The following is a 20820-nucleotide window of genomic DNA, read 5'->3' as shown; positions in this document are numbered from 1 at the left end:
TAAAAGAAAATCTCAGCATTGAACCTCATCAATTTTCAGGAAGTAAATGGAAAATAATTCAGTACTACTGGTTGTATTGAGTGGAAGGAACACTAGAAAATTACAGGAAATGTAGGAAGTAAAAGGTTGAATCAGTGTAGGGGTTGTTAGACAAGGAGAAACTGTAAGAGCAGAAGTGTTAAGAGGATTTTTGCTTGCTTATTCTAATTTTCCCCATTGCCTGTGTAGCATATCCTAGGAGAGGGCCTATCAAAGTAACATTGAGTGAGGATGAAAAGGTGGGTTCAGAGTAGGGCCAAGTGGCGCAGGTCCCGAAGTCCGGTGGAGTGTGTTACCAGGGACGTGTCCCTGTGGTAAGTCAAGGGGGAAAAATAGCTATGTTAGGGGTACTGGCCATCAGTGTAGCTTGCCATAACGTTTCAGGGTCCAGAACATCAATCAAGACTTCTAGCCAACATGACAGTTTGAGGAACAGCCAAAGAGGCATCCTGTCCACAATTTACTGTCCTTAGCATATAAAAAACAAATCAGTAAACTCTCAAGCTGTTCTATTAGACATGTGAACAATACAAAATAAAGATATTAAAAAATAAATTAATAAATAAAGATACTAAAAAGACAAATGGAAAAAAAATAAAAAATAAAAAGACAAATGGGATTAGGAAGTTGTAAAATAGAAATAGGTCAGGTTGGTGACTTCGTAAATTTGACACTCAGTTTGGAGAGTGTCCATGTTAGCTTATGAAATAATTATCTGGCTCTAGGAGGATTATTCATATGGTGCCAATGCAAAATAGGAAATTGGAATTAGCTGTCACTCTGGCAAAATGTACTATTTCACAATGACAGAAGGGAACATATCTTGGTAATAGTGTCTAACGTACATAATGAATTACAAGGTGATTTTAATAGTCTTTACTTTTCAAAGTTTGCCTTTATGGCATTGTATTGATAAGTATTAACTTACTGGAGATCCTGCAAATCCCACTTCACCAGGATTTCCATTTCTACCAGGTTCACCCTTTAAGGTAAGAAAAAAAAAAGGGGGGGAGGAGAAAGCAAAGAGGATTAAAATACTCCTGAGACTAGATGACAAATCAATTGCAGATAAAACTCTTTTTTCAGAAAGCTCATGCCCCCTCCACATACCCCCCACCACCACCAAATAAAGAAAGCTCATGCCCAATGCTCTCCAAACAGTATAAAAGTGAAACTGGCTCTATTCCTGCTGGCAATCCATTATAGCAGTCAGCTGTGAAGGTTTCATTCACTAATTTATCCAGAAGAAGAAATTAATATCAATTATATTGTCTGACCTAGCTCACTATTTTAAAACATCAGAATTTACCCACACATACACAGACGGGTATATGCTATGTTATTCTGTATTAACATGAGGCCCTGAATTAAGAGTTTCTTAGAATACTACATGTCGTTTCTTGTGATAAAATAGTTAAGAACTACTAGACATATTTTCTTTATAACCAAATTCAATGTAATCTGCTTAAATAAATCTCATGACACACAAAGAGAAAATATTTACCTGGTTTAGTATCACACTGAAATTAATGGTTTACCATTAATTTTATCCTCAATTTTGGTACAACTAAGAAAAAAAAGTCCAGAAAAGCAAATCTGTTTTTGCATCCTGTTCTTAGATCACCCGTTATTACTGTTAAAACCTGAAGTTGAGTCTTAACTTTAAAAAGCCAATTGAAGAAATGGCTTTTTCAGCATTGGAGAGCAATATCGGCACTACACTATTAATACATTAAAAAATTCCATTTAATGAAGACTTCATAACAATGTTTTGCCATCCGAGCAATGTATTTTCTTTAAGTTCACTTCAGGGGTTCCACCAGCAAAAGTCACGGTTATCGTGACAGAAATTCTAGTATCTTATGGAGAAATCACAATGGAAATCCAGGGGAATTCAAGAAAAAAGACAGAATCTAACAATATACAACCATCAAAATGAAGAATACTTTTAGATTTTGTAAAATCACACTCCAGTTTTGCCTGAGTTTCTGAAAGCTACAAGTGAGGAAAATAAACTGGTAATCAGGGAATAATATTCATATTAACACTGTAGCTCCTTCTTCTTCAAAGTTTCAAAACATAATGAAGGAAGGCAACTTACATCTTCACCGGGTTTTCCAGGAGGACCCTCTGGTCCACGTGCTCCAATTGGACCCTAATAATAAAACAAAACAAAAGGAAAAGAGAACATTTACTTCTATGCGCCTACACTGATCAATGATAAAATCTAAAATATCCTTGAGACAAATGAAAATATGATAGAAAATAGCCTTATTTATATTCTAAATTTTATGTTGCATGCCTCAGCTTATGGGCCCAAAGGAAAAAAAAAATCAATTTCATAAATGCAAATATGTCAGCATGGTCTGCTAACCATATTCAAAGCCTCTGAATTTAAATACTCTACCACAGGAAACATAATATATGCCTCCTGAACTGGACTGTAATTTCTCACTATGTTAGGAAAGAGCTGACAAAATAAATAGCTCATCATTATTATCACATTATTACAACTGTGGACCCATATTTAACTGGGTCTACATGCTTACTTGACACTTACCATTGGTCCAGGTTCACCGGGTTCACCAGGAGGTCCTGTAGGGCCAACACCACCCTAAAATTGAGAACAAATTATGTAAATAAATAGAATTATATGTAAATTATATATACAAACCAAAGAAAAACAGAATACTAAATCACATATTCCTGCAGATGGTGCAGTTGTTTAAACCGCTGGCTCTACTATCTTCCAGCTCTGTGACTTTGAGGGAGTTACTGAATCTCTCTATACCTCAATTTCCTAATCTGTGAAATGAGGATAATAATGCTACCTACTTCGCTTGGCTGTCATAGCTCTCTTGGTAACAAATACATGTTAAGGACCTAGAGTAGAGCCGGCACGGAGTGAGTGCTCCATCAGTGGTAGTTAGCACCATGATCGTGACGTGACCATCATCTTCTTCATCACCGTCAACAACTAGGTTTTTCTATTCACCGACGGCAGGAATATAAAATGGCTTGAATTAACACTCCACACACATGACAACAATCGTATGAAATCTTTAACAGAGCTAAGGATTCTTTTTCTTCCCCTTTCTTCTGAAAAAAATATTTCCTACTGCCTGTCAAATCACTACAAAAATTATCTGGTGAAAGCACCACACTATTTTATTTGTATTTGATATGCTATAGAAAGAAAGTGTAGTATTATATTCTTTTTAAAGATTCCATAGAGCGATTATCTTGACTGTAGTTTCTAATACCACATGGTGGTAGCCTTCTGTGATCTGGTTTCTCAGCCTCAGAGTTAGCACATAACCAATTAGGAGAATTTTCATTATGACATGAGATAATGATCTGTTATTTTAGAAGCAAAGGCATATAAAAATTCTTTGTATTGGAGGCCAGTCACATAAAGAAACCAGATGATAAAACTTGAGCCCCATGAAGAAACTTTGAAAAACATGCTGCATAAGTATCTGAGTAAAAGTTAACTGAATCAGCTTGTTCCAAGTGAGCATTACAATATGAATTTAAAGGCCAGCCAAAAGCATTCATGTCACAGAGACCTTATTTGTATTTGTTTTTATTTTGTTACAGTATGTAGTTTAATTATAAAAAGACTTACTTGCTGCCCTTGTAAGCCTTGAGGTCCTCTTGGGCCAACAGGACCCTTAACAACAAATGAGAAAAGTTGCATAGTGTTCGTGACAATTAGACCAAAATTTCAAAAATGTTGCATCAGGCTTAGAATCTGGAAAAGTGAAGCTTTGACAGTGAAAGATGATGACATTCTCCATTTGTACTCATCTGGAATGTAGCTAAATTCAAGAAGATTAAAGTTTGGCAACATTTGGGATGATTTTATATATACTTTCAGCCTCTTTTTTCCCCATGTCTCTGGGACAAGAACATTTGCATGCTTAAGGGTGGTTCTGTTAAACCAAAACATCCAACAAAAGAAAAATCTTGGCAGGCATAAAGTAATTCTCAAACTGTCTATTTAGTTCTTCAGTGTCACAGCAGAGAATTCTTATAACTTAAATGAATGAGCACGTTGAATTAAAGACTTAGGAAGCCATCAACAACAATATTGACTAGGTCACACTAAAAATAAGTTTAAAATTATCTATGGCACTAAGATTTCTGGATTATTTCTTTCATAACATACATTTAAAGTATCTACATAGGCTTTCTCCATTTAAGTATGAAATGATTACACTGAGGCATGACAATGAGAAGGAAAATGCCATTTTAGAAATTATATTAATAATATATCCATATAATTTTTGAAATGGCAGAAAAAGTGAAATCAATTAGATCAAAATCAAGTTTGTTCTTATGGCAAAAATTTAAATTTTTATTTTGAACATATCAGAGGTTTAGCTAGTAAGAAAACTGACACTTCATTAGAAAATAAACACACAGGCAATGTGAACTTCAAGTGGATGAAAACTAACCTATTTCAGAAATTCATCCCAAGGTGATCGCTGAAGAAGCCCATACTGCGAAGGACTTAAAAAGTATACAAACAATGTTTAAGGATGGGTAAACAGGGTGGTTATGTATGTGGCCTAACTTCACACTTGGCTATTGCCTGACATTCCATTAATCTGGGATGCCTTTGAGTTATGAGATTGTATTCTCCAAATATCCAGGTTCAGAGAAAATGGGATTCCTGTTGGCAGCTGAAGAAATTAAAAAGTCGATGGGAATGGTTATGAGGTAACTTTAGAGTTGTTGGCTGAGGCAGTCAGAGGATGGTAAGTAGGAAAAAACAAAAATTAAAATGGCAAAATTTGGGCAGCCCAGGTGGCCCAGCAGTTCAGCGCCGCCTTCGGCCCAGGGAGTGATCCTGGAGACCCGGGATCAAGTCCCACGTCGGGCTCCCTGCATGGAGCCTGCTTCTCCCTCTGCCTGTGTCTCTGCCTCTCTCTCTCTCTCTCTCTCTTTCTGTCTCTCATGAATAAAAAAATAAAATCTTAAATAAATAAATAAATAAATAAATAAATAATAAATAAATAAATTGCCAAAATTTCCCACATGGCAGTTTTGCCAAATCACTGTTTCTAACAACACTATAAAAGTAGATTTGTTGTGGTGAGTATATGTTTTAAAATTCTTTATTTTCTTCATATATCAAATGATCTATACAGGCAACACTTTATTAAAGCCAACAAGTACTTTGCACAGTTATGAATGGAACACCGCCGGGCTTTTAACTGGTACACGGCAGGGTTTGATAAATAATTTGAAGGAGTTAATGGATGGACAGATTTGTTTAAGAAGACACAGACTACTTCTTAACTAGCTAATTCAAACCTTGCTTTATATAATGTTATTTTCCACAAGAGCTTTATCGGTAAAATCTGCACTTACCACAGAGCCAGGCATGAGTCCTACTTGACTCCCAAGTCCAGATTTCTCATCTAACCCAGCCATCTGAGCTGAAAATGGCTGTGAAAGCAACAAGTTTATGTTATCTCCACAGTAAAAGACATACATCACAAACTTAAATTGAGAAACGCACATTATCTGGGATTCTTATACAAAGACTCTTCTGAGAATCTTTTTATATTTTTGATTTTAAAGTGCAGAAAAAGATTCAACCTCGTTTTCATTGTGTGTGTTTTTGATTGGACAATCTTCCTCGGAGTATTTTATAACCATGTTCCTTTGGACCACGTGGTCGGTCTCACGCTGGGTGAAAGCGTGCACCATCCTGCCCGTCTCATCGATTTCAGCTTCAAATCTCTTTATCTGATTTCCTCCCACAATTGGTGCTTGCCAAATGTCTGAACAAAGCCTGCAAGATGCTTTTAAAATATCTGTCCTGAAGATTCCAGTTTCCATTCCAGACTATTTTACTTAGATGGTACTGTTTCTTTGTTCATGACCAGTAAATTTTAATTGTATTTACAGAGGTTGATAAAGATTTTATCATCCTTTTAATGAATCACTGACTGTTCCAAGAATTGGCAACAGATTTACCTACTCTCTTTCACAAAAACTCTGGTAACCCAACTGACCAAAATTGTCTATATATATATATATATATATTCCAAGAGTGCTGTTAATTTCTAGACTTTATTGGGGAAAATGCGCATATTGTAGAAAAAATAAATCGGCAATTCCTTCTGCAATCAGTTGAGAAGAAACTGTATAAATTATTATAAAACAACAGTCCTATGTCAGGGCTCCATATGTTCCTTGTTTTCCTGGGTGATCTATTCATAAATCCCCTATGTCTGCCACTAAGAATTCAAGGAAGCATTTATGGAAAGATATTTTGTTTTATTTCATTTCTGGCAGTAAACTAAAATTGGGAAATAATCAGCATTTTTAGCGTCAACTCTGTGGCCCTTTCCATATACATTATAAGGGATGTGTCATCTTCCCTTCTTGCAGAGGACATGGCACAGATTTTGTGAGCATCCTGAGCCTGGAGAACAGCAGGAGGATACAGATGTTTCTCTTTTCAGTTTCTATTAGGAAGAGTATTAGTAGTCCTTTAAAATCAACAAAAAGAACAAAATTGCAGAGTCCAGAACAGAATTGAGAAACAAGTAATTTGAAGTAGTACTTTAAAAAAATGCTATTTGGAATTTTCCAACTACTCTCTGGTGACTTCTTAGTTTTATTGTTGTTCCATAGCAGCACTGCATTCACTTAGCTGCTCTTACAGTCAAGGGCCAACATCTGAACTGAGACAACTTGAAATCATAATAATAAATCAAAAACTTAGGCGGGGGGGGCGGGCAAAATAGGTGAAGGGGATCAGGAGGCACAAAGTTCTGATTATAAAATAATAAGTCACGGGGATGGAAAGTACAGCACAGGGGTGTAATCAACCACATTGTGATGACATTGTGCGGTAGGAGATGGAGACGCCTGCCTGGCGAGCACTGGGTAACGTATAGAGTCGTTCAATCATGAGGTTGCACACTTGGAACTACCACCACACTGTAGGTCGGCTATACTCCAATTACACAATTTTTAAAAGCTGAACGTACAATCTAAATACAACATTGAGTAATGCCCAGAACTCACCCTGCTCATGCCATCAGGCCCTGGGTGGGATGGATGTCCGGGGGGCCCTGGGGCACCAGGTTGACCAGGAACCCCGGGTTCTCCATCAATTCCCTGAGGACCACGAGGACCCTGGAGAAACAAGCCAGTGCAAATTAGAGCCCACTGCCGAATATGTACGTCATAGAAAGCTGAACGTGCAGACTTCTTGGTGGAGATGGAGTGCTCATCATCTTAAAAATGAATAACCTACTATATGATGATTCCAGTTCTATGACATTCTGAAAAAGGCAAAATTATAAAGACAGTAAAAGGATCTGCAGTTGCCAGGGCTTAGGGTGGGAATGGGGACATAAAGAGGCAGGGCACAGAACTCTAGGGCAGTGAAAGCACTGTGTATGGTACTGGGATGATAAGGATGTGTCAGTATGTGCTGGTCCAAGCCCCTGGAACATACACCCGCCAGGGGAATCCTCACGTAAACGATGGGCTCTGCCGGGGGAGGCTGACAGTGGGGAAGGCTATGACTTATGGGGACAGAGCATACATGAGCACTCTCTGTGCCTTCCTTTGAAATTTTATGTGAACCTCAAACTTCTCTAAAAAAATAAAAAATAAATTAAAAAAATAAAAAAATTCTATTAAAAAAAAAAACAGCCAATAGCAACCCAGCAACCTAGAGCAAGTTCATCAGCTCTGCTGACGCCGTGAATTTCCATAGGGGCATGGTATACTCTGGGTAAAAATTTTACTCTTGATGTGTTAAATCCCCAGTCATGAGCCTTCTTGGGATAATCATAAAATTGTATTCAGTTCACCAATTTTCTAGAATAAGCTTCCTTATTTGTTTGGTTTTGTGATATTTAATAAAAATCTCTGAATTCGTTTGTCTGTCTTAGATTTACAGTTAACTGTATATGTGCCTGCTTAACCTCCTCTCTCCCCCCAAAAAATATCTGAAAGCCTGCTGACTGGGGTTTGTGGCTTTTTTCATCTTTTGAATTTTTTAGTGTTTTGTATAGTTCTTGGCACACAGCAGACACTCAATATATGCTTATTACATTTTCGCATTTCAATCCTCTTTATTCTAGTACTTGGGAGTCTGGCAAACTTTATTTTCCTTACCACCCCTGAAGGTAGACCAGACCAATGAGAAGGAGAGGGAAAGGCTCAGAGACCCAGCCAAGTCTAGTTCTCAGAGAAGTGAGCAAGGATTTCGAGCTGCCAAATTCCACTCTCCTCCCAACCACATTCTGGAGGCAGCTTGGGGAATAGCCACGTCCTCAGTTCTGAACATGCTCCAGCCCCCAACCTCTTCATTCCCACAAGTCTTGTGAAGCATTTTCTGACTTTTAACCCTGAAGAGTCTTAACAGACTTGACAAGGAAAGAAGGGACCAAAGAGCTCAAAAGTCCATATGGTTTTTATAATTAGAAGCAAAGATCAAGAAAAATACGGTAAGTGAATTGGAGTTTGATAAAAGCAGCTCCTCGTGCCTAACCACGAGAACACCTCCTGGCTTACAGTAAGTAATTAGAACAGGAGCTGATACAGCAGAAAGAGAAAATATAAAACAAGCTGAGGTGGGGAAGGGGGCAGTTTGCAGATGATGGCCGTGGGGACAGTGGCGTAACAGCTATTCAGTAATTTAATTACTATATTCAAATATTTCTGTAGATTCATAAGGATCTGTTTACCTCTTGGGAAAAGGGCATATAAGTGAACTTATCTACCAAACAGAAGTAGACAGTCTGAAACACACTTAAAATAATTTCTCAGAAAATTATTCTTATCAATCACTTTCTCAAGTCAAACCCTCACTGACCCCTACGCCACTGCCAATTCACTGAAGGCTTGTAATCATGCTTAAGAGGCTGACTGTAACTGCCGTCTAGGACCCCTGAGCCTACGGATGAGAGCACACAAACTGCAAATGCGTGCTGTCCACGGCGGCACAGGAAGAGCAGTCGTCTGACCTACGCGAACGGCCTTGCATGGAAAACTTGTATTTCTGAAACATGAAGCTGCTGAGAACCAGGTTCTGTTATATGCAAAACGTGAGCTGAAATATCTCTGCTCCCAAGGAGATTTCTAAAGACAACACCAAAGCCACATCTAGTGTCAATATGAGACAGTAGAGAGACGTCTGGGTAATATTGATCCTCAAAAAATCATATCCTTTTTCCATCCCTCTACGATTAATAATCATGTTTCGAAGTCCGACCAGAAGACGGCCCACTGTCCTGAGTGTGAGGTATTCCGTGCCTCCAAAGCATCTCCTCTCAATAGCCTACACGGTTTGTACTCTTGTGCAAATGGAGGTTGAAATTAATACAAATCTGTAAAAATGGCCCAAAATAAAGTGAACATAATTATAATGAAAGTAAGAAAAAATATACTACATAAACAGTTTTTCTGATAAACATTGAAAACAGAAAAGATAATTTGGGAACACATTAAAATATAGACATTCCCATTTCCAAGTAAGCTGAAGTACGCACACTTGTGTTGAGGTAAACGTCCCGTTATCCTCATTCACCTCACCCCACCGCCCCCCCCACCCCAGCCACCCCCACCGACCCACCATCCATCCTTCTCCACCCCACCCAGCCACCCCCACTGACCCCCCACCACCCATCCTTGCCCACCACCCACCACCCATCCCCGACCCCCCACCACTCATCCTTGCCCACCCCACCCCACCCACCCCCACCAACCTCTGTGCACCCAGTCACTCCCACCCTCCCCCACCCACCCATCCTTGCCCGCCCCCCACCCCCGCACCCCCACCTCCACCAACCCACCACCCAGCCTTGCCCACCCCCCACCCCCACCCCCCACACACACTCCCACCCCCCACCCCCCGGAAGCACCCCTACTCCTCTCAGGGAACCACCTGCACAGCAGTACTGACCAAAGGCCACTAGGTGGCGGCCTCTAAACACCCAGGAGAGGAAGGGCCCGTCAGTGCCACCCCAGCTCCAGGCACCACACACTCAGGAGATGCTGGGGTGGGTAACACTTGGCTTGTTCCCAGTTTACAGACGAGGAAAGAGACCCAAGAAGTGTCACGTGCAACCTGAACCACTGTCCACGTCCTGACGGACTGCTGGTGGGTCACCATGAAGTGATCAGGGTAGTTGAGTTAGAACCAAGTCCCCGTGATGAGACACAGACCCCATGGTCATCGGTAGGAACGAGGGCTTCGTGAGAACATCTCCATAGCAGTGGCTTTCCATCCTGAGCACTTTGCTCCCTCCCCTTGGAGTGACATCAAGAGAGGTTTCTAGCTGTCACGGCTGTATGGGGAGGACAGGTGCTGCGACTGGCAGCGGGTGGGTGGAATCAGAAATGCTGCCAGTTACCCTGCAACGTATAGGGATCAGATGGCCCCAAATGCCAAGAGTGTTGGGCTTGAGAAACCACGCTTCACATCGTGAAATCCTGACTGGTAGTAATGGAAGCAGAGGGAGAAATGGTATTTGTGAGGAGAGTCCAGCCCACAAGGTGCCAGCCACAGCCTGAGTCTAGGTCCTCAAGTCTTCAGACATGAGGCAGAACACACTACCTATGGGTATTTTGTGACATCATGCCTGCTAATCTTTCAACTGGCCATGGTGGAGGCATGTCACCCTAACTCGGAGCAGACACCTGGAGAGCCACTAACTGTGCTCAGGCTACCGATGTGGGTGAGGCGGCTCAGCAGGAAAGCAGTGAGGAAGGAAGGCAGCATGAGGTGCCCAGAGCGCCTGCAGGCCACTGGCCTGCTCCCCGGGGGCCTCATTCACCTGCGTGCCTCGGGCACCATCTGCAAGGAGCATCACACTACACTTGGCCCTATGCGTGGAAGCATAAAACAGTATCAGAGATGGAACCGGCAGCAAGAGTTCCCAGCAACATGACCTGAAGTACGTTGTTCTTCATTTAATCCTCAAGGTGGTTTGTTGCTTCCCTGCTCATCTATTTCTAACTATGGATAAACGCATATCTGGAAGGCTAAAAATCTGGAGTTAAATGTAGTAGAAATCACTAGACAGAAAATCAAACAGCACAAGTTTTTCTCATTAAAACATAAGATAACGACAGCAATACAGAAATGAATACATTGTTTAATGCATGAAAGACGTTCATTTCCGATGGGGAGGTATAAAAAGAAAAAGAATTGCTATCCTAGGACTTGGTAATAAGAGAAAATACCATTTGGCATATATTATATAACATCTTTATGTTTTATCTTAAGGGTATACAGTTGATCATTTAAATTTAGAGGCGCTCCCTTTGTTGTGGAGTGGTTTGCTGATCTTTAAAATGAGTCCTTGGATAGCAGCTTCGCAGCAGCTGTGCAGTGAAAAAAGAGCGATAGATACTTTGGAAATAAATTCGTTGTACAAACGCTCGAAAGAAAACCTAGTTCTCTAATAATCTTGTTCTTTATCAGGTTTGGGTGTTCCTGTGGCAACCACAGGTCATGCAACTTGGGTGTTTTACCTCAACAGCACATTCTTGGCATTGTTCGCTCATGGTTTACAACTCCTGCAAGCAACGTGAGCCATTCATCATGTTTCCTTAAGTTCTACTTTGTTCTAGTTTGACCTCCTGAGGGACAAAGAGGCGTCATCTGTGTTACCTACTAAGACAATAGGTAAGCCCTCCCCTGCGATAATTCCCTCCGACGCAGAGGAGACACCGCATGGCTCCATGACCTGAATTCTGACACATCTGATAGAGGTGACAGAGAAACAGTGCCACCAACTCTTTGCTGTATCCAGGGATGTGGTACAGACGCGCCTACTGGTATGGGGGACAATTCACCAAAAAGGAGACTCTGCTGTCAACTTACAGGCTTTCCTTTTGGGCCCCTCTCTCCTCTTGGTCCTTGTGATCCTGGAGGTCCCTAAAACAGAAAGTGATGATTATGCCTGCAAAACACGCATACTTCAGATGTTTTTGTTGTAAATGTCTGCTGGAGCTAAGAAAATTGGAAAACAGAAATATCACTCTTCTAATTCAATTCAATCTATAGAAGATAAAGCCATGTGCGTATAAAAGCTCTGTGTACAAAAAAAAAAAAAACAAAAAACAAAAAACAAACAAAAAAAAAACTCTGTGTACAGAGAAAGGCTGTTTATGTCAGCAATGAAGCTTAAATGTCTGTACAGAATTAAAGAATTAAATGCCACATTATCGTGTCTGCAGCCCAGTGGGCTGAATCTATCACCTGAATGATAACTGCAAAATTTATAAGGATCATTTTTGCTGTCTTGTCCCAAACAAGCCTTTGCCACTAAATTATGGTCACAAAAACATGCAGTTTGGATTTTTAGAACTACAAAGATGTGCAAACCCCAAATTATCAGTGGTCTGAAGGAACGTATGTTTATGTTCTCCATCTAGTTACCCAGGAAGGCCAAGTGGTAATCCAACCCGGAGATCAATGGTCTTTTATGCTAAGCTAGTTAATATGCTATTCTGATGTGTGACTTTGCAAATTCTATGGAAATATGATTTAATTTCATGAACAGATGTAATCAAGAGTTTATTTCATTAAACAGATAGAGGTAGCCCACCTTCAATCATTGTCAAATAGCAGGCGCGTGGGCCCCGATTCCAGTGAGTAAGGCTAATATGTAACAGTGTGACAACAGAGCGTCTTGCCTTCCTCATGATCAATAGTGACTCTAACCCAAAGGAACAATAGGGCTCATCAATTTCAGAACGAAATGATCTTTCATGCATAATTCATCATTACAAAGGAACACCTGAACTTGAAGAGGTTTCAAAACAAAACGTTTCAAGAAGCCAAGCGTCATGGTGTTGATGTCTCTGATGGTTTTAAAGATTTTCAGTGTATCTCTAAGAACTGATGGGCACCATGAGTGTTGGAGGAAACTACTTACGGCTGGTCCTGGACGGCCACGTATGCCTGTTACCTAAACAATAAACAAGATAATCTGTAAAGAAGGCGTCGCGACAGAGTTTTAGAACAGTCAACAGCCAAACAAATAAGAGTAACAACAAATGTCCAGTGAATGTTTTTAGAGCAAATGGATGTTGTCGACTGATGCTCATGTCCTCCCTGCTTAGTTAGGACATGACCTAACTTAAGCTCTGAAACAGGGAGCCAGTACCCTTATAGTGAATGAGAGCACCAGTGCTAGAGCCTAGAGGCCTGGGTTCAAATCCTAACTCTGTGCCTTACCAGTTGTGTGACCTTGAACTATTTCTTATCCTCTCCATGCTCAGTGTTTCTGCTCCTGTGAAATGGTGATGACGATGGTAAAATTACCCCACCCCCCAGCACAACCGTTGTGAAGACAAATAAATACTTGTAGAGCACTCAAAATAGTACCTAAGACATAGTAAGTACACCTAAGAGCTTTTAAATAAAAGACAACAATATGAATGATTTGCCTTTTTAGGAATCTTTGTTAAAAACAAGCCAATTTCAAGGCAAAGCAAAAATGCAAACTCTGACAAATAAATCAACATGCATATGCTTGTCTTGACAGAGTGATGACAACTCCTTTGAGATCTAGGAGACTGGTGGTTGAAGAATTTTCATCCTCCTTAAGAATATACTTTTTGATCGTGTACAAGTCTAAGTAACTCTTATACAGTATGGAATTTCAATTAGGATAATGGCAAGATATATTTCCAGAAGTGCGGAACATTAAATAAAGCCTTTCTATTTGGATTACGTTGCAATTTATACTATAAAAATATAGATCTTAAGTATCCCTTTACATCCATATAGAATATGCTTAACTTTGTAAGACCCTGACTTTCACTTTCAGTCATGGGACAATAAAGTCAAGAATATTGTAATAAATAAGCCTTAAATATTATATTAAATAATTAATCTCTTTTGGCTTGCTTATCTTATACTAAAACTTGGTTATAAAAAAACTGATGTCTCTTTCTATGAGTGTATGTATATAAGCAATAATCTATAACTGTGCTATAACTAAGTTTATTAAAGACACATGAAAATAATATTTATGTATACTTACAACAGGCACTAATCCTGGTTCTCCTTTTTGTCCCTATGAAGCAAAAAAAAGTTCAATTATCAAAATATAATAGCTTGTTGAGCATAATCATGTCATACTAAAATATTCCATATCAACACTGGGAATTTCTGTGTAAAAAATGTAAAATATGGGCTCCTGGGTGGCTCAGTTGGTTAAGCATCTGCCTTCAGCTCAGGTCACAACCCCAGGATCCTGGGATCAAGGCCCAGTCAGACTCCCTGCTCAGCGAGGAGTCTGCTTCTCCCAATTTCTCTGCCCCTCCCTCTGCTTCTGCTCTCCTCGTATGCATTCCCCCTCACTCCTCTCTCTCTCAAACAAAATATTTTTAAAAAAAGAAACAATATTTACAGTAGTCAGATATTGCTGATAAAAAAAATTACTTCTCATCTGAAAGACACAAAAATATCCATCCAATGTGTGAAAAGCATCAAGTTACTTTGCTTTAGTTTTTATATTGAATAAGCCTAGTAACTGACTAGACCAGGATAGCTGTGTTGAAAAGTTGTAAAATCAAAGTACCATAGGAAATCTATCCAAAGATGGAAAACTCTAAAGAAAATCCAATATTTGGATACGTTTGAATTTTCACATTCCTATTACACGTCACCCAGTCTTTAGTAATTTACAGGTGCCAGCCATTTCTAAAACCCTTGCCACCTTTTTTAAAACTCATGGAAGAATTGGAGAAATAACGAGATAAGTTTGCTTATCTTCAAAAGAAAGAAAAAAAGAAGGAAATAAAGAACGTTATAACATTGGTTAGACAATTCTCATTATCTGAGGTAAATCTAGAAAAAATATTAACTGAATTAGAAAAGAAAAATAACACCAGAAACAAAAATGACTTAAAGGATATAACATCAGGCAGTTTAATTGGCTTTTATGATAGATGTAGCAAATGCAACAGCTGTAGATGGGATTCTCAGAACTTCAGTTTCTGAAAAACTGTGTTCTCATAGCATGATTTCAAGTACATAGATAATATTGGATGAATTGTACCTTTATATACCTCTATTTTACCATATATTTACATGCATTAATTATTTGGGAATTTGTCTTTCAACAGATTTTGGTCCCACCAAGGTCCTGATCAAGTCTACTTTACATCCTTAGTTTGACACACAGAAATCCTCAATAAATTCTTGAATATATTAATTTCCATTAATAATGCTTTTTACTGGGCAACTGAAGAGTATGAATACATGAAGAATGATATCCAAAATGTAGAAAAAGTGAGAGTAATGAGTTTTATTTCTCTTTTCACATACATTGCTCTTTTATCTGATCATAAAAATAATATGGGTTAATGAGGAATTTTAAAAATAGAGGAAATTTACAAAAGAAACAACATTTCCACACCCAGGAGACAACCACTTTTAACATGCTGGTATTCTTAGTTTCCCAGCATGTACCTGAACTTGGTGTACCTCATCAATGCCTCCGTATTTTACTTATAGTTTCATTTTCACAAGTAAAAAAACAGCACAATGAATATCCTTGTTATAAATATATGTGTAGTATCTCTAGTTAATACCTTGTGATGTATCTCTAGAAAGTGAAGTTGTGGGTTAAAGATCATATGTAATTTCAGGTTTTTTTTTTAAAGATTTTATTTATTCATGATAGAGATAGAGATAGAGATAGAGATAGAGATAGAGATAGAGAGAGAGGAGACAGGCAGAGGGAGAAGCAGGCTCCATGCCAGGAGCCTGACGCAGGACTTGACCTCGGGACTCCAGGATCGTGCCCTGGGCTGAAGGCAGGCGCTAAACCGCTGAGCCACCCAGAGATCCCTTAATATCAGGTTTTTCATCTAGATCACCTAAGCATACTCCCGAAAGGTACAATTCAATTATATCCTTCCAGTTGTATCTCATATCTGACAAAATTTTATAAGGTGAAATTTAAAAAATACTTTACAATCCTAATGGTCTTAATAATGGATTCTATGGCAGAGTAACATCCTGAAGGCACCTGGTGATTGTAATGCTAAGGTTAGGAAGTCGGGAATAGAGAATCTGGCAGTGAGAAATAGCTCTACAGAAGCAGATTGGAGCGCTACGTGAGCAGGTCCAAGGTGGGACACAAGAGACTAAAGACAACCTACAGTCTAGAAGAAGAGGATCATCACACACGGGCAGGAAAACAGAGCAGGCTTATTTCTGCACTTCCAAGTCTCCTAACTTCCAGCCTGACCCTTCCTATTTGTAAAATAACCTGAAAGTATCAAAAAAAATTAACCTTTTAAGAGCTGTAAGAGCTTTTTTTTGAGATGCTGAAAGAATTTGAATTGTTTAGAAAGGGTAGATAAATCTGCACCCAATACCGAAAGGACTTTTTGAGAATAATGCTGGGAGAAAAAAAAAAAAAAAGTTCTTTTCTGGAACAAATCTAGAAAAACAAGTAAAAAGTGAAGAGAAATTATTTCAATCAAAAAGAGAAAAATGGAATAGTCAACTAAGAATGGTCGGGAAATCTCCATTTTAAGAGACCAGCAATTAAAATGCAGCCTTTGCTCTTTGTGCTTAGGAGAATGGAACTCGCTGGTATCTTTGTCAGCTAAATTGTAAGGTTTCTGATATCTCATTATGAACTTTCATTTTTCCACAATACCTGATGTGGGGATTGAGTGATCCATTATCAGGTTCTGATAATAAATGTTTCTAATGATTCAATGAGGATTCTTATTTTGGAAAGAAGCCACAAATGTAAGTATTTGTTGCTTTTTAAAATATGGGCTATAAATAAATTAATTTACATGGAATTATCATTTGTCTAACATCTGCCAAATTTGATTTTCGTACTCACTGGGAAACATAAAATTCAAATACTCATATCTGATTCAGAGATCCAAATCTGAGACCTGATGAGAATTACAGTTTAATTTTGCTTCTTGTCTGTTACTCATCACTTAAAGCCACATGGACATGTCTCACCACTTTTACAGGATGGCGTTACTGTGGAGACGGTCACAGTGTTTTTTCCCACCATTGCATCATCTGTATCATTTGCCTCATACAGGGATTTAACAAAGGCTCAGTAACTATTAGGAGGTTGACATGAATGAACGAATGAATTACAAATAAAATCAATATTCATATAAACAAGGCACAAAATACATTTTTATTACAGTACCCTGCTCTGATAGTTCTGACGGCACCTGATAGTAAATGACCGAGTCATGACGATGGTAGCACATAATAGGATGTGGTAAGTTGGCAGCTGTTTTAAGCATGTCCTTCCCCCAACTGTCCCACACTGCCTTTAGAAAAGTTCAGGTTTAATTTCAGATATAAATAAAACATGGGCTGGTATCTGTAGACCTACTCTTTTGACATATATCCAAATCTAAATAGCTTCACTGATATTTATTCCAAATAAGACAATTTATGGTATTGCCCTTTTAACCAAAAACTGTAGAAGTAGCCAGGATAGCATCATTTCATTTAATATGAGGGTATAGCTTTGCTTTATCTGATGCTCTGATTATCACCTTAATGAAGTTCCACCGTATGCAAAATTAAGACAACTTAAAGTCAGTGGTCATCTGCCTCAAATCTGCCATGAAATTCAGGATGACTGCCCATTTCCATTCCTGATCCCCAAGCCCATCCCATCTGGATAATACTGAAGCAAATGCCACTGTTTTTGAATTAACTAGAAAACGGAGAACAATGCCAAGGGAATGGAACTCTCTTCACTCGGAGAGATTACCCACATGCAGGTGAGAAGTGGCCAAATTGGCAGTTATATTTAGGATTCTGGCTAAATTGTACCATCATCCTCTTGAATGTAAGGCTTGTTTCTGGGACTAGATTTTAGGCTCCTTAAGGTAGGGGAAGAGGAAAGAAGAGAAGCTGATTATGTGTTTGATAAAGTGTTCAATTACTTCTTTTGAGTGAATATTCACTTCTGAACCAAGAGAAGAGAGGCCACAACCCCACTGAAATACAACCATCACCCACCCACCCACTCTTTCTTCCTTCTTTCCATCCATCCTTTCTTCAATTAAGCAATTACTGAACTTCTAATATGTGTAAGGTATATACTAAGCACAGTGATAAATGCAAGTAATTTGGGGGTTTTGGGGGTTTTTTTTGGGGGGGAGGGCAGCGTGAGAGGGAGAATCTTAATAAGGATCCACACCCAGTGTGAAGCCCCACACGGGTTCCATCTCACAACCATGAGACTCTGATGTGAGCTGAAATCAAGAGTCAATTGCTTAACTGACTGAGCCACCGTGGCACCCCAATAAATGCAAGTAATTCAAAGGTTAATGTGGCACAGTCTCAATCCCTAAGGGATTTACAACTTTCTAGAAGAAACATCTATAAACAAAAATTAACAAAGTGAATAAAACAGAGGCAGCTGTAATCTATAAGTGAAGTAGCTCAAATATTTATATTTGTATGGTAATTTGTACTTTACAAAAGACTTTCAAATACCATAAAGCACAGTCCTGAGTGGACAGTATTGAAAATAAAACCATACGAAGTAAAACTTACCTTTCTTCCTCTACCTGTAAGAAAGGGAAAAATAAATATGTTAAATATGTTATTTTAAGAAGAAACAGTTAATGAGAATCTCCTAAATACTTATTTTCAGTAATAGGTTTTTGGGATGTCAGAATGTAACTTAAACAGGTTTCCCTATTAACAGTAGGGATAACTCAAAAGTTGTTTTAGGTCAATATTTTGGTAACAGGCAAAGTATTACATCTCTTTGGAAAACTCTGACATTATTCAAATATTCTTCACACCATTCATATAGCATTTAAAGTTCATTAAATTATAAAATTAGCTACTAAATTTGTCATGAATAATCTTCAATATATTTTTTGTTTTTTATACTTTTTTGAGGTTATTCAATTGTATACCTAAAAACCCAAAATACGTTAAAGATACACAATTATAGAGTGAAAAAAAATCCTTCTATCCTGTCCCTTTCCCCTATTTCCCACATTTCAATCCCCTGGAGGGGGCCACTATTACTGATTTTTCTATTACGAGTCTTCCTAACCAAAAACATAATGGGACATTCCATTTTTTAGAGTTGTCATCTGACTTGGTAACCATTTTTTTCAGGTAGATCTTATACATTTCACATTGTTTATTCTTAGCCATTTTATTCTGTTGCTATTATAAATAAGATATTTTTTATTCCCATTATTTATTCTATGGGCTGATTGCTGGTATATAGTAAATCTGTTAATTTGTTTGTTAATTTCACACTGCAGCATCTTACTAAATTATTTAGTAAAAAACTACTTTCCCTTTAAGTTTTATAAGTACACAGTTATATTTTCTGCAACAAATCATTTTACCTCCTCTCTTCTAATTTTTATACTTCTAATTTCTTTTTTTATCTAATTTTTTGTTCAGGTATATTCAATAATATTAAACTGTAGTTGTCATAATGGATATTCATAATCTATCTCTGAGTTTAGAGAAAATAATTCTAGTACTAAACATAATGAAGCTTTTAAGCTGAGATGTACATATTTTACTGGGTTAATGAAATATCATTTGGTACTAAGTTATTGAGCATCTTTATCAAGAATATTTATTTTTGCCAAATACCTTTATTTCAAATACAAAGAAAAGTACTCTTTTTTCATAGATCTGTTAAGATAATTTTTTCTTTTAATGGCAATATTGATTTTTCCTGCGCTTCTTCCTCTGTCATTTTCATTTCCCCATGATGGTTTTTGGTTTTCCCTCTGCTTCTTTCCTCATTGTTAATTATTTTATATTTCTAATGTAGGCCTTTCTTAATAAACTCCACTAAGTTTTATTTAGTTTGTGGTAAAATGGTCATAATTTTTATCAGTTCTGTGGTAATATATTTACCAGTGTGTTCTTAATTTTGTAAATGTAGCTAACACCTTCCCTTTTTTCTTAGATTATCTTTGCCATCAACATTGTTGCTAGCTCTATTTTTATTATTCATTTTGGAACAAAATGGACTTCACAAACCCAGCTATTGCAAAAGGTCACTTGTTGTTTTTTTTTATTTTTTTATTTGCCCCCACTGTCCCAACATACTATTCACTTATCCACACAGGTTTAATTTTGCTTTTTTCCCAGAGCTTCTTTGTAGGTTGCATCAGCTTTGGGTAGCCCTTAGGTGTCATAGTTTTAACTCTTCCTATTATATGTTTCTGCTTACATTCCTAAAACTAGAGTTTACGTATTTATTCAAGGCACACCATTACTCTTGAATGATATCCAAGAGGAGAATTGGTAAATTACTATCTAGTGCTTCCATGAAAATACAGTTGAATTCTTCATTGTATTTATGGTTATTTGCAATGGAATTTTGGGCTGGGGGAATAAAGCCTTAACGCTCTCTTGACAACAATGCATGCGCTACAAAAACATTCATGACTGCTGAAACAAATAATAGTTTAATATTAATCTTACCTGGTTCATTAAAACATAAAAATGAACTTGTTCCTCTTATATGTCTCTTTAACACATGTATTCAAATACATAGTCTATATTAAACGTTGACATTTGTCTCAAAAAAAGGTTTAAAAACCAGCAATTTATATCATTCTTTTCTCCAGGAAATCCATCTCATTCTCTTGTCTTTCTGAGCCATCATTAAAAACATTCTGCATTTATGAACTAATGTAACAGAGGGTGCTCTGGCATTAAATTATATTAGAAATAATTATTCCATTCCCAAGAGCAAACTTGGCTCCAGAGAAGACAAATGG

At 38.1% G+C, this 20820-nt stretch overlaps 1 protein-coding gene across 2 annotated transcripts in view; it reads right to left on the bottom strand.

Moving 5' to 3' along the window:
* Positions 1–20820, bottom strand: part of COL5A2 (collagen type V alpha 2 chain) — a 138455-nt gene that overhangs the window by 51545 nt on the left and 66090 nt on the right. For both annotated transcript variants that reach the window (XM_077882988.1, XM_077882986.1), the window contains exons 3-12: positions 18605–18618; positions 14079–14111; positions 12966–12998; positions 11909–11962; positions 7090–7200; positions 5419–5496; positions 3668–3712; positions 2600–2653; positions 2141–2194; positions 968–1021 (exon numbers count right to left, since the gene is read on the bottom strand). In XM_077882988.1, the coding sequence (XP_077739114.1) occupies positions 968–1021; positions 2141–2194; positions 2600–2653; positions 3668–3712; positions 5419–5496; positions 7090–7200; positions 11909–11962; positions 12966–12998; positions 14079–14111; positions 18605–18618 (530 nt within the window). The remainder of the gene's footprint in view (positions 1–967; positions 1022–2140; positions 2195–2599; positions 2654–3667; positions 3713–5418; positions 5497–7089; positions 7201–11908; positions 11963–12965; positions 12999–14078; positions 14112–18604; positions 18619–20820) is intronic.

This window comes from Canis aureus, chromosome 34 (assembly GCF_053574225.1).
Source record: "Canis aureus isolate CA01 chromosome 34, VMU_Caureus_v.1.0, whole genome shotgun sequence".
Lineage (NCBI taxonomy): Eukaryota > Metazoa > Chordata > Mammalia > Carnivora > Canidae > Canis > Canis aureus.
The sequence above is the reverse complement of the archived record's forward strand: the minus strand, read 5'-3'. Positions and strand labels throughout refer to the sequence as shown.